The sequence below is a fragment of the Diadema setosum genome, chromosome 18, assembly GCF_964275005.1.
Source record: "Diadema setosum chromosome 18, eeDiaSeto1, whole genome shotgun sequence".
In the NCBI taxonomy this organism is placed as follows: Eukaryota; Metazoa; Echinodermata; class Echinoidea; order Diadematoida; family Diadematidae; genus Diadema; species Diadema setosum.
In genome coordinates, this window is record NC_092702.1 from 14,412,743 (window position 1) to 14,427,763 (window position 15,021).

Sequence of the window (15,021 nt, forward strand, 5' to 3'; positions counted from 1 at the left end):
ATGAATGGCCAAAATAAATGTCATGCGCCCGGATGCTGGCACTGATAACCTTTTCCGTCACTCCTCCCCACTTCGGGATTGATCGTTTAATAAAAATGAGTGTGTCACGTAGTTATTGGGTTGATGTTGTTTATCAAAGTCGGCTCTCCGCCAAAGAGATTTATATTCTCGAGCTTTACTTGGGAAGAGCCCAGGTGCAGGATACAGTGCAATGTGACTCTGTTTGCGCCTGTAATATTAAGGTGTTTACGGCATGCCCCAGTTAGCAAGGCATCAAATCGGATGTGGACAAGGCCCATGTTAACACCTACTGAACAAGTGGCGAGAATTTCAAGCTAGCCGTCAAGTTATAAACAAAGTGTTCCGCAATCTACGCAATCCTGAGTAAAGAAGAACCAATTACCGACGGTTTTATAGCTATTTAAGCATTTTGAGGAGAATGTTTTAGTATATTTATCATTAACCGAACGCGGCAGTCTGTTATTTCCTGCGGCCTCTCGTCACATTAAAAAGTATTTATCATTGAATGAAAACAGGTTTTTTTTTTTTGTTCATTCGAAATTGCAGTATTGAGGGTAGAGTTCGCAATAAAGAATTATAGTGTGTGTGTGCGTGTGTGTATGTGTGCGTGTGTGTGTGTGCGTGTGTGTGTGTGTGTGTGTGAGTGAGTGTTTGCGCGCGCTACAGGCTGATCCAGATATTCACGACTTATTCAAGTTGATTGCCATCATTTAAACACAATTTGTTTTGCAATATTTTGTTTTGTCGCTTTTTCTTTTTTCTTCTTTATTAGAGCAAGGCAATGCCCTGGAAATCCATCTGTCCTGGCTTCCAGATCACTCACATCAATGCGTTTTATCGGCTCAAAAGCTGTTCTAATGTCCTGAGTGAATGACAACGTCCCCAGACTTTCCCCCTGGATAACAAAGCAGGCCGTTGTTTGTCTAATGCACATCGCTTCACATCTTAAGTGGATGAATGTCAAAAGCAGGCATCGCATCAGACGCGCCAATATTATGCGAGGCTGCCCTCTGGAAAGATGCCGACAGCGCACCGCAGTCGTGTGAAAGGGTTCCCGAGATTGGCCCTAGGAGAAGCTAGACAATAAATCACAACTTCCATACTTTTCCATAGGACACTCGGGACAACTGAAACAGTGCCAAAAGAAAAAAAATCTTTAGACATTATGAAAACAACTCTCACATACCCTTCAGCTACTACAGCTGTTTCTAAATGTGAAAGTGATACATAGGGCCTACAGACATTTCGTGCTGTCCGCATGTTACCTGCACAAAACCAGCAGTACAAAAATAACTATGATTTTACACTATTAAACCCACTGCAGCTTTCAGTGAGCGCGTGGAATACGAGCATAGGATGGCACTCTTATTTTGAAGGTTATTTATCCAGCTAATATGATATTGTACTCTCCTCTTATGATGACATACACATATATACACATACACACACACACACCTACGCGCGCACACACACACACACATACACACACACACACGCACACACACACACACACATTCACACACACACACATACATACACACTTTTTTGTTTTTCCTTGATATTTTATTGATTTCATTCAAATCATTCATAATCAACCCATTCTGGGCGTAACATGAACAAAAACGGTACAAATGCAATTCAAAACACAAACAAATCCATTTGTCAATTTATACTGCAAATCATCTCTCTTCAACATAAATAACTTGATTATAAATCAACCCTACTGACAATTTCTTCACGAGAAAGTATTGACATGTACCAAACCTATATCCCTTGAATATATTGAATCATGTAACTCAATCTCACAAGGGCATAATAATACATAAAAAACCCAAATACAATATACAAATCTAGAATGAAATCATTCATTAAAAAAAACCCAACCAACCCTTCCCCTACCACCCAAAACAAATCTACATCTATCCTAAATAATTATTAAATCCTATACCAATATCTTTCATACAATTTATAACTATCCTTCTTCAAATAAAATCCCCATCCCCACCAACCCCCGATTCACCAAAACCTAAAACACACCCACACCACAACCGGTCACACACACACACCCACACACACCCACACCCACCCACACACACACACACACACACACACACACACACGCACTGCCACTGAAACAAATGCACACACGCATATTCACTTCATTGTCACGATTATCAAAATGCACGTCCGCAGAGGCACGTGTTTATGAATATGTCTGCTTAGCATTATGCCGTGGTTGCATTCAATGTAATGCGATTATGATGGGACATCAGAACAAAGAAATAACAATAAAGCAAAAGATAATAGTATGCGATCGACATAAAGGACTAAAGTGTGGAAGGTAGATTGTCTGGAATAGGAAGAGAAAACAATGATCATGATAGACAAAGCAGAGAGATAAATAGATAAACATTATGGACATGATTACGCATATCATCATATTCATCATCACGATTATCAAAATGCACCTTAGCAGAGGCACATGTTTAGGAATAGTCCTGCTTTATAGCATTAGGCCGTGGTTGCATTGAATGTAATGTAGATGATGAGAGATCAGAAAAAAGAAATAACAATTAAAGTAAAAAATAATAGTATGCGATGGACATAAAGGACTAAAGAGTGGAAGGTAGATTATCTGGAATAGAACGAGAAAACAATGATCTGATGGACAAACACAGAGATAAATAAATAAACCTAAATGGACAGGATTATGTGACTAGATATTAAATCTATGCATTATTAGAGAGAGATACATATAGAGACTCACAAATACATTATAATAGAGAGGCAGAAAGAGACAGAGAGAGACAATTATATCATTCACCTGTGTCTTTTCATGATAATCATGTATGTGATATTACAGTGACGGATACGCAGATATAAATATATATATATAGATCGTGTAGATAGATAGACATAATTCTATGTCTAGACAGACAGACAGACAGACAAATATATGCAGAGAAAGGGAGGGTGAGAGGGAGATAGAAAGAGACAGAAAGCTGGGCGGAAGAGATAGAAAAATATAGGTTGAGAGGAAAGGAAAGAAGAGGAGATGTGGTCACATTAAAATCATGGGCCCAAGCTGTTCGGTAATATTATAGAAGATCCCACCAGTTGAGCCTTGTTCTCCTCCAGTGTACACGCTACGTGTTTCAGGCGTGCCACGGGATATATGCGGCACGCTTTTGACGAAGTCTTAAATTGCTCTGCTGATTACTTCGATGCACCCACTGATCGATATTTCAGGGCGCAGCTCTACTTGCGTAGACAATTAAGATGGATGCAGCGAAACGCTGCGGATTGCCCTTAAGTGCTGGTTTTACTTTCGCACGCCAGACAATGGGAAAAACTAGTTTCCCAGAGACTCTTCACTGTTGTTTTATCACATTGTGGGGGAACACGATAGGGATTTCCGTGGGTTAAGCTGTAACCAGGCTAGCAAATGCACTTAGTGACCTTGATCTGCAAGCTATCGTTCCCGCTTCTCTCGACTCGTAATCAGGGATATTGGCGGACCAGTGAAAAAAAAAGAAGTTCAATCAAACCAAGCTGCTGAGAAGTATTTGCGTCATGAAAATGTGCCTGCCTGCGTAATTGGCCCCTCGAAGCAACTTTAATTTTCGCCTAACCTTGATGCCTTGAATATCGCTTATATTTTCTCGGCAGTCTGCTTATGTCAGGAGCGTTCTTTGGTGTCATTTTTTTCTTCAACATTCTTTTTTTTTTTTCTGGATGAGGATGGAGAGCGGGCCTGTAAGCTAGAAACTTTGTCTTGATATATGACGTGGGAATAATTCTAATTGTTTCTTAAACTGGGAAAGTGTAGCTATCTATTTTTTTTTTATACATCATCATTAATTTTGAGATATGTTTCCGCAGATATTTTTATGCGTTATATTTCATCGCACTTTCACTGTTAGCGGGATGTCTGTGTGGTAGCCTACAAAAAAAAAAAGAGTAGTGGCTAAAATGATGCGAAAGACGTTCCTAATAATGTGTGTGTGTGTGTGCTTTAGCGTGTGTGTGTATGTTTGTGTGTTTGTTGAGCATGTTTTATTGCATGCCCACCACGTACTGTACTGTACTCATGAGAGTCAACATTTCTGTAAATTGTCTGTCGAAGATCAAAATGATAAGTAATTTTCTTGGTACTCTCATGCACCCACTCTCGTATCATGCACGAAAAGAACTGCCCCATGTGACCGCAAGATAGTTGATGTAATATATTGGGGCCGCGGAACGTTTTTGTTTGTTTGTTTGTTTTTTTGTTTGTTTGTTTGTTTGTTTGTTTGTTTGTCATAAGGGTGCTGCGGGCCGGGGTCAAGTTCAAGTTCAAGTTCAGATTCATTCATCTCAACAGAATCAATAATATATACCAACAATGTATAAGAAAGTAAAGAAATATCGGCATAAGTAAACAATAAAAAGGGTGAATTATATTTGTGATGTGGATTGCAGAGAAAGGTATTTTATTGAGGAATAAATTTGAAGATGGAGATTGGGAACCCACTAGAAAGTGAAGCTTGTAGATTGAAGGTTTTATCAATTACAATATACAATGTACATACAAAATGAAACAAAGAAATGCGTGGTCACCAAACCCAGTTCATGTTGCTGAATCAATTATCCGAATCAAACATTTGGTCAAGGGCCAATGGTAACCCCCCCCCCCCTTGTATACTGTAGTGCAATTCAACACCACTGTATAATCAAACTATAGCCTATCAGATAAAATGAATGGAAGAAGTAACTATGGGATTGATTGTTTCCTATATGAGATATCACTAATCCCCATCAACCATAATTAAAAATGCTCAAACTTTTAGAAATAACTGGTGATGTCGTCATTCGAAAGTTTCCCTATTTTTTTTAATGAGCTTACAGTCCCAGAAATAGTCTAGATATGATGACAATTGTTGTTGTTGTTGTTATTAGCTTTTTTTAGGGGGGGGGGGTAGCAGTTGCTAAATTATTGCCCAAAACATGATTTGAACGATTTGTTTGTGTGCAATGAAAATAGAGTTGGGCAGGCGATTTTACCATTGCGTCATGCAGTTTTGATGAATTCGGCGAAAATAGAGAAAAACTTTAATAATTTGCGTAATCCTTTTCATATTATTTCTACGATTTCGAAAAAGACTTTTAACTTTCCCTTGGATTTGGTTTTACTCAATTCTCTATATCAGAGTCAATTGAACGGGGTGCAAAATTGCACTTTAACTCACCGATTCGGGCGACATGCCAATTTATTAACCCATTTAAAGATTATACGGTACCTCCTTCTCAAAGGTTACGCATGGTAACCCAAAAGTTTGCCCGAACTTAACCCCAGGCTTTCTTGAAATACCAACGACAGATTGATGTAGACAGAATGAAAACCGACGACAGAAGTAAGATTGCATGAAACAGGTGCAATATATATAGGTCATCAACAGACGTTAGGGCCAAGAAAGCATACCTGAACAATGGAAAATATATAAGTACTATCAAAGTAGTTATTTTAATATCCGTTATAGTTGGATATGCATGAAACCTACAATAAGATCAATGACCAAAGAAAATATTATATACATGCGAATACCATTATTGTGGTTCCATGACATTTGCTCCTGCGATAATTGTTGACCAATTGTCGGAGCAATTCGTCATGACACCCATTATCGTATATTATATGTCGACTCTGTAAACCGTTCACTATCAACGGCAGAGTAAAATATCGTAAAAATAAACAAAAAAAGGTGTAGGACTGTAAGACAGACAATCTTTATCCCTCGTTATTTTTTCCAATTACATTTGTTTACATCCATCCGAATGATACCATAAACAACGATTCACGTTGGTATTATTGCACATTTTAACCAACGCCTAAAGTAACGTTTCGTCACTCTGAAGTAGAAATTGACAACATAACAACTGAGACACATATTTCATTGTAACAAATGAAATGAAAATAGAACACTAAATAACCAACCGACAAAAAAATGGAAGTATAGCATATCTAAATAAAATTAACTCAAAACCATTTCTCCGTCCTCACCCTTCCTTCACTATCCTATGCTAGTTTAACGCCCACAACACACACACACACAAGCTCCTGAGGCAAACACTTTTACTGATAGAAATAATGCATGCAAAAAATAAAGATGGGGATAGGGTAGATTTAATAACTTCAATACAAGCGTAGTCTAATCTATCTGGGCCAGCATTCTTATGGCGTCATTGTTTTTCTGGAGGGCCTCCCATTACTATCTGAACAATGTCAAGTCCTGTTTATAAATCTTCGTTACAACTAGAGTAAGTTTGTGGCTAATGTAAACTGAACAGATAGTATATAATTTCATAAGGTATTTCTGTTATTGTGTTTTGCAGGTGGGCACTCTGAATGCATGATTCTACGGAGTATGTGCTAATCGGTCATCCCACCGGAATGTGAACCAACAATGACCGCCAACCTCGCCAACACAGCCCAGCTAACTTCGCCCTCGTGGGACGACTACTCGGATTCCCTGCCGTCGTACGATGCCAGCTCCTTTAGCAATTCCACCATCTACGATATACCACGGATCATCATATCCAGCGCGCTGCTGCTTATCATCATTATGGCGGTGATATTTGGAAACATTTTAGTGCTTCTCGCCGTGCTTATGGAAAGAAAACTAAGAACAGTGACGAACTATTTCATTTTTAATCTAGCTTTTGCGGATTTGTTCCTCGGAACGCTTGTGCTTCCATTCTCGGGAACGTTACAGGTGATCGGGTACTGGCCGTTTGGCCAAAAGTTCTGCGACGTATGGGCCTCTGTGGATGTGCTCTGCTGCACTGCGTCGATCATCAGTCTTTGCGTTATAAGCATTGATCGCTATATCGGGGTCACGAGACCCCTAAAGCACAAACTCATCGTTACGCCGAAGAGGGCGCTGTGGGTGATCGTGCTTGTGTGGGTGCTGTCCTTCGCCATCGCTGTCGGGCCGCTGTTCGGTTGGCGGCCGGTCAAAGATGACCCCTACGAATGTCCCCTTTCGGACTCCATAGATTACGTGTTCTTCTCTGTGTCCGGCTCTTTTTATATTCCCCTGATTGTCATCATAGTGCTTTACGTTCGAATTTACCAAACCGTGTCCGGTGAGTACAAGAGCAGAAACGGTGAGAAGTTGCACAGTTCCCCCTCCTCCAGCTCGGAAAAGGGAAGCCCCAACGGCATCGTGTTGCGGATGCATCGAGGGAGTGTGCAGACGCCGCCGGGTCACCAGCTCGTGCGACGGCAGAACTCGGCGAATAACCTGATGCGATCGTCCAGGACCGCTTCCCAGAGGTCGGTGACTTTCAACCGAGAGAAGAAAGTCGCGAAAACTTTAGGAATCGTGGTTAGCGTCTTCTTCCTCTGCTGGTTCCCCTTTTTCTTCCTGCTTCCACTCAGTAAGTGAGGTTTTCTTTTCATTTCTAGCTTGTGATCCACCACCAACACCAACAACAACAACAAATAAACCTGATGAAGCGATGGATGCTAAGGCCTTGTAAACTCTAAAACAATACACAGGATCAAATTGAAAAGATATCTGATTAGAAAACTAATGTTGTAACAAACCTTGGCCAGCTTTGAAAGTCTACGATTAGTTTTATTTTCTAAACTTTTCGCCTTTCATGAAGTATGTTGTTATGTTTATGGTTTTCTGAAATGACACCATGCATTAGTGTGCCGGAGACTAGGCACTGAAATACAAGTTAGCATTACTGTTTTGAATTATTACTTTCCATTGCGAAAAAAAAAAAAAAAAATGTCCGAGGAAAGTATTCGTACAAGTGCGTTTTCGGCAGCCGGCTTTATGATCGTTTGTGCAACAGGTTTCTGGAAATAAAGAAAAGCCATATATTTACAAAAAATGTTTTTCATTGCAGTATTCGACATGCGTTGGAAAACGCTGAGTCTGTAAGTTTTGAACAAACCCAAAGTCCAGCAGTGTCCTTGTGGTGATGGTTCACAATAATTATGAACGAGTGATGTTTCACCTGTCGTTACAGTATCGACAGCTTAAAGAAAATAGATTAATTAGGCAGTAATATGGACGTATTTTGTACAATCAGACCACAAACAATCAGTATTTCATGTTCGGCCATTTCGTCGAAACATTTCTAGTACCGAAAGACGTGGATGCGATTTAGAACATTAATATCAAACAGAGCTGGACATTTTGACCTTTATCTGCCAAATTGTTTTCTTGAATGCCTTCTGTCATATGTTAGAGTAAACGTATGCATCAAGATCCCGTCACAGTTTTGTTCATAGATGTCTGGTGCATTAACAATATTGCATTTGTGTCGTACGAATACAGAAAAACCTGTCTACAGCGGCCACCCTAGGAAGACCAAAAAAAAAAAAAAAAAAAAAACCCTGGCCGCTGCAGACAGGTGGCCGCTATATAGACATGTCGTTAACACGGCTTTTCTCTTGGGAGGAAACTGTGTTTAATGGTCGCATACGGCAGTTGATTGCTGTAGACGGTGGTTGCTAAAGGCAGGTTTGACTCTATGATTATGAATACCAGTTCAAACGCGAGGGCTGAAAACTAACTCCAAACTCAAACAACATCTTACTATCATCAGTGTCATTATCTGTGTGCTGTTCAGCTTTAAGTATACATTCAGATACAAGTACAAGCGTATTCATGCGTACATTCATCTTTCAAAATGATGGACATTTACATTCACAAGTTGAGTGATAAAAGTCACCTGCTCGCTGGCAACAATCAAGGACCAGGGGAAATTCTGAATTTTACAGCTGAGATCAAGCAATGAAGAGCTGCACTTTAAAGCAACATCAAGCGTGGTTCATCCGTAACGTAGATGGCGCTTGTCAATTTGGCATAACATTCTTGCATTGAGTTGCTTGCTTTTTTGCCCTTTGAAGAGAATCAGCAGTAGCGTGAACAGTCGGACCCGTTACGAATCCATGGCTTTCATGGTGGGATGCTGAACTGAAGAGTTTTTCTAGAAAATAAATATGGATTTGATTTACCATTCCATTGTATTAATGAAATGTAAAGCAAACTATACGCATGTACCAGGCTGATTTGATTTTTTTTAAAATCGCTTCTTGGCTCTTTATATAAATATATATACATGGCGGAATACTTAAGGTGTAAAGTCACTATTTTGCCCCCCCCCCTCACTTTTTTTTTTAAATCCCGGAAGTGGCAGAAACTAGAATTAAACCTTAAGTTTCGAGCGAAAAGCGCTCAAGACCTTTTTTTTTTTTTTTTTTTTGCTTGTCAGCTGGAATGAGAAAGATGAAGTGAAGAGTTGCGCTGAGGACCATTTTTTTTTTTACTTTGTAGCTCATGAAACCCGGAAGTGGGCCCACACTTTTGAAAACATGGCGCCGGCGGAAATATATATATATATATATATATATATATATATATATATATATATATATATATACATATATATATATATATATATATATATATATATATATATATATATATATATATATATATACATATATATATATATATATATATATATATGCTCGTTTTAGGGTTTCAATGTTAGCAATTAAACGAATCAATTTCTCGCAAACACCACAAAGCTCTTTGCCTGTACATTCCGTTTTGTTGTTCACATCAAGCACTTTATAGGTTTTCCCCAACCAATTTCATTGTTTTGTAATAAGAAGCATTCATTTTCGTCAAATGTGCTCAGGCATCAAAATGCGGTCATTCAAAATCGTTTTTCTTTGTTCACATTGACTAATTCAGCAACCGAATTCGCATTTGCTCATTCTAATTCTTTGAATGTGCGTAATTTTCGGCAATGGTCATTCAATTTCGTCTCCACCTGTCACCAGGTCTTTTCAAGTATTCAAGTTCGGATATGGGCAAACAGGTTCATAAGATTAGCGTTCAAATTCAACATGTACATTGTCTATTGAAAAGTATACATTACTTGTGCCGTTTTTAAACTGAATGTTGAAAATATCAACATGTGGATCACACATGATGATGCAAGTATATAAGATGAACATCGGAGAACTGTGTGATGATCATAAATAAAATAAAGATGTCAAATGAAGATTGCAAATACAATGTGATGATTTTGATAAAAATACAAATGTCAATCAGAGATAAAGACAGCCAAGAGATGACGGAATGAGGATTTCATATTGACATTTACATAACATATATGTCAATTAAGCAAAAAAGAAAAAAAATCTGGATGTTCAAATAAACAAATGCTGATCATGACGATAAAAATGTAAGATAAAAAGTGAAAGTCACATTCAATGACTAGCTGGACATAATCGCTCTTGCTTATTTGTAAGTATAGGGCCTACGTGCATTACGAAATTGAATGCTCAATTGTGAAAAGCGCTTCCTTAAAAACGAAATTGAAAGTACTTTTAAGGGCTTATCGAGCCCATCGCACTAATTGGAATGCACAAACCTGGAAATCCATGCCCAGATCAGAAATTGAATGATCACATCCGAAACTAAACTTGTGACCACTGATTTGGGTGCCTGAAACCAAAAACCATTTGGTTGACCAAAGTCATTGGACCGCTTGAAACGTACGAATTTGAATGCACATAAAGTGAAAATCAATGATATTTTTACGAAATTGGCTGGGAAAATCTGTCTTATTGTAATACGTCACAAAACTATAAAAAAAGAAAGAAAATACTCATACATCCTAACAGTTACAATATGACACACACAATTGGTCTATCTCAATGCAAGAAAATATTATTCAAGCTGAGACCTTTTTATACTGCGGAGATAAACCTATGTCTCTTGCTCACATGTATGCCAGCACACATTCTCTTCAATACGATCAAAAGTAAATTCATCCTCAGAAACAAATGGGTCCAGCAAAGCAAGCTTTTCCTAAATTTACTAAAAACAAAAAACCAACAACAACCAACCAACAAACAAAAACAAACAAAATATCCTTAATCACTCGCTATTAGTAGACACATTACTGCATGGATTTTTTTTTTTAAATTTCTTTTCCTCCTCATTATTATGTTATATTAATGGTCATGCACCTTCAGAATGTACCTATAGCGTTGTATACATGTATTACTGTTGGTTGACTGGTAGAGTCTACTTGTAATTGGGTTGTTTATCATCGTGTCTTTTTCGTAACCAGTTATGTGTCGATTCTCAGAGCGTTCAGTTTATGCCATGTATATACGTGAAGGTGAAAACAAAAACAACAAAAAAATCATGTGAATTTAATGTGAATGTGATGTATAACTCAACCACAACTAAAATGTTTATTAGATACATCTTAACTAAGACACGAATGCAAATAATATCTTCACTGCATTCATGCTTCTTCTTTGATGATGTATGATGTTTATTTCAAAAACCTTACTCCTGTTAATCACGCGCTTTATCAAGGAGGACTGACTTGAAAAGGGTAATTACTACTTGGCTAGTTTTTCCTTGAATGTTCTTATCTACGAGGAAAATGAAACAAACAGGACATGAAGCCACACAATCAGTCACAGTAAAGCAATAAGCGTCAACGAAGCCCTATAATAGTAATGCACAAAGAAGGTTATGTGGTTGGAGTTATCTTCTGCTCCTTCATACTTGTATTCCGTTATATTGATCGACCCTGTGGGTAGAAGCAAGCCCCGCACTAATGTGGGAAATGTCACCCACGCTTCCTGTCATAAATAAAATCTAATTCTGAAATCGAATACAGATTTCTGGGAATGCTTCCTAACGATGATACCTCCATCCTCACCCACTGGTGAATTCAGTGTCTCCTTCATAGATGGAAATGACCTGTCATTTCTGACTACGATACTACCATAGAGTCGCAAAAAAAAGAGAAACTGCACGGAAAGATGATATGGTTAAAAGAAAAATTTGCAGTTTGTTAAAAAACTTACAAACTTGAAATTTGAACCATTTGGAATTTTAAAATGTTTGAGGTCTTAACATGTTGTCAATTTATTTCATTATTTGTGTTAAATTCATAATGACCTTCAAGTTTGGCAGCATCATAACTTCGAAAGGTTGACCTTTTTAAAAAAAAAAAAAATTTGCAAAGTATAGGCCCCAGAGAGACCGAGATAAAACCTTATTCTATTTTGATACTTTAATGCTCTACTTGCTGTAAAAATTGGCCTAATCAAATTGGTTTATTAAATCACCAAATTATGCTACTTGCCTTGATGATTTCATAAATTGTCTGATCCATTTTTTTAACATTTACATGTATGTTTACTTTTTCCTCTCCTTCTCCTTCCCCTCTTCTTTTCCGTCATTGCCAACTTTGTCTTACTTCTTCCTCTTCTACTCCTCCTCCGCCTTCTCTCCCTTTGTCTTTATGATTGTCTCTTCTTTGTCTTCATCTTTTCATCACCATTCTCATCTTTTTCTACTCTCTATCTTCTTCTACTTTGTCTTCCTTCTTTTTCTTCATGTTGTGATAGCTTCGGCTTGTCAGAGTTGCTACGTCCCACCACTCGCCTTCGATATTTTCTTCTGGCTCGGCTACTGTAACAGCTTTATGAACCCTCTCATCTACGCCGTGTCCAACATGACGTTTCGCCGCGCGTTTAAAAAGCTCTTGTCCTGCCAGTATTGCGAGGAATGCCCTTGTTCGTCGCCGCGCGTGCCGCGGAAGGTGTACAACGCGAACGCGCGTCACAGAAACGCGAGAGATCGCCTCCAGTACAGCGCCGTCCCGACGAACAACGACTTCGATGGCCGAGGGCGGGATGAGGTGTTGCAGGTGGTCGTGTCGAGGAGGGCGTCTTCCGCATCGGACATGAGTTTGCCCAAGGATGAATCGCAGGAACTGCTTCCGAAGTCGGCACTGCGGAGAACATTGTCAGATGGCGGGAAAGTGGACTGCAAGGTGTTATATGCACGCCTGTCTATGGGCGGTGACACTTCACTCAGTACTATCACAGAAGTACAAGAGCATCCCGACTGCGGAGAGACCGCTTTTAAAGAAAGTGATCAGAGAGTATACCAGTTTTCTGGTTCGCAATTCTCGAGCAGTAGTGAGGAAATATCAATGTGTTCTTCCCCGAGTCATTCATCGCAAAGAAATCCCGACTGCGAGGGTATAAGCTTGCAGCAAAACGTTCGCAGTAATGTACTGGTAACCAGTGCCCTGATTAATCAGACGGACTGTCTAGATGACAACCGTACATCGAGTATGCAACCATGTGACCGAGATCACGCCGATAATGAGAAAACACGTGCATCGGCAACCACATGTCGGCAAAACGAATCCATAGACAGAGCAAGTCGGCAGACCCCGGTTAGACTTGTGTCCATTGAAACCTCCCTTTGATTTATTTCTTTGTTTGAGTTGTTGTTTTTAAAGTGTGACTTAACCACATAATGCCGCTGAATTCCACTGAATAACTGCAAATGTTTTGGAGCGTCGTAGTCTCTTTCTTTATTCTCCTGCATTTATATATTTTGGTCTCTTCAGCTGAAATTGTCAAGAAATGACAGACATGCAAATCTTGAAGCTTCCATACCAAAAAAAGGGGAACTGTAAAATAAGTTACGCGTTGTTGAATGTGAACTTAAAAATGACGAATTTCACTGCTGTAGAGGGGATTATATCTAATGCGATGCCGTGAAGGAGATGAAATGTTAAAAGCTTGTGGAAAACTGACACGGTCATGATGATATTCTCAAAATTTAAGTGCACTTCTGAACGTAAACTTCTACGGCAATTACAATTAGGTATCAAGAATTAAATTTCATTCTTCGCCTGACAAATCGTCAAAAATTGTGTTAAACTTGCATTCGTCCTGCTATAGCGTTTGTCCTCGTCCTTTTCTTACTTATGGTCTCCCGCTGTCCCTTGTAGTCTAGAGTTACGAGTTGATATCTGCATATCAACGGACAACGCAGGTCTAATCTTCCTGAATTCTAGGATTCAAATGGCATTTACATGATAGATATAGTATAGTTTCAAAACAAGCCGCACACACACAAACAACATTCAACTCTAAGGCTCATGTAAGGTTTCTTCAAATGTCAATGGATGGTAAATTAGTGTGACAAAATGATCGCGTACTTTTTTCGTCTGACAATGCATGTCGCATCTCTTGATGATTTATAGAAAGATATCGTGCTCACATTATATGAAATATAATAGATGTATACATTTATCACAAACTTTAAAAGGAACTAAAGCAAGACATAACCAGCCATTATATTTGAATTAAATTCTCTATGGGCTCATGAGTGAGTCTTTTGTTCACAGGACGCACTGTCTTGTATCCCTTAAATCTGCAGAGAAAAATGAAAATCAAAGAGAGTATTGACATCACTTTTGAGATGACCGTTGAGAGTAGACTGGCGTGTGTCTATAAACCTCAGCTAACGCTTTCTCCAGCTTTGAGTTTTACTATTAACGAGAGAAGGAAATGTTCCCAGTGAATCTATTCTTAATGTTTAGCTGAATATTTCTTTTCCATTTCAGACACCCTAAGAGTTATAAAAGAAACACACACACACGCAAGAAAGATAAAGAATTACCTTTGGCCTTAGACTTTTGACTATGACTCTAATTTTTGCGGCACATTCGACAATCAAAAGTTTCGTATTGGGAAGATTAGGGTTGTGAGATTCATGCATGATAGTATTAAGCTCATATGGGTAAAGAACAAAATTAATTTTCTAGAAATAATCACACGAAAATGGTTCTCATTAGAACTCGGGACCCAGTTAAACAAGTTTCTATGTTGATCTGTTTCAATTGTAGTTTTCATGATCTGCCACTGAGATGTAGAGTGAAAATTAAAAGGAAGTAAACAACTGACCTTAGAAGAAAGTGCAGCAATGATAATACAAGTGTCGGATTAATTTGGATCCTTAGTTTGCTCCTCTTTTGTCTTGAGCTGAATCTTTATGACTTGACTACAATGAATATGAGGATGTACGACTTCACTTTATATTTTGGCAGCGCTATCCAAGCTGGACAAACATCAGCTGAACATGTTTTCTATAG

General features: G+C 38.7%; 1 protein-coding gene across 1 annotated transcript; it reads left to right on the forward strand.

The window, feature by feature from the left end:
- Nucleotides 1–6,464: 6,464 nt before the first annotated feature.
- LOC140242013 (alpha-1A adrenergic receptor-like) lies at nt 6,465–13,344 on the forward strand. The gene is made up of 2 exons (XM_072321757.1): nt 6,465–7,440; nt 12,473–13,344. Exons 1-2 carry the CDS (start codon nt 6,465–6,467, stop codon nt 13,342–13,344), a joined length of 1,848 nt encoding a protein of 615 aa, XP_072177858.1.
- Nucleotides 13,345–15,021: the final 1,677 nt, after the last annotated feature.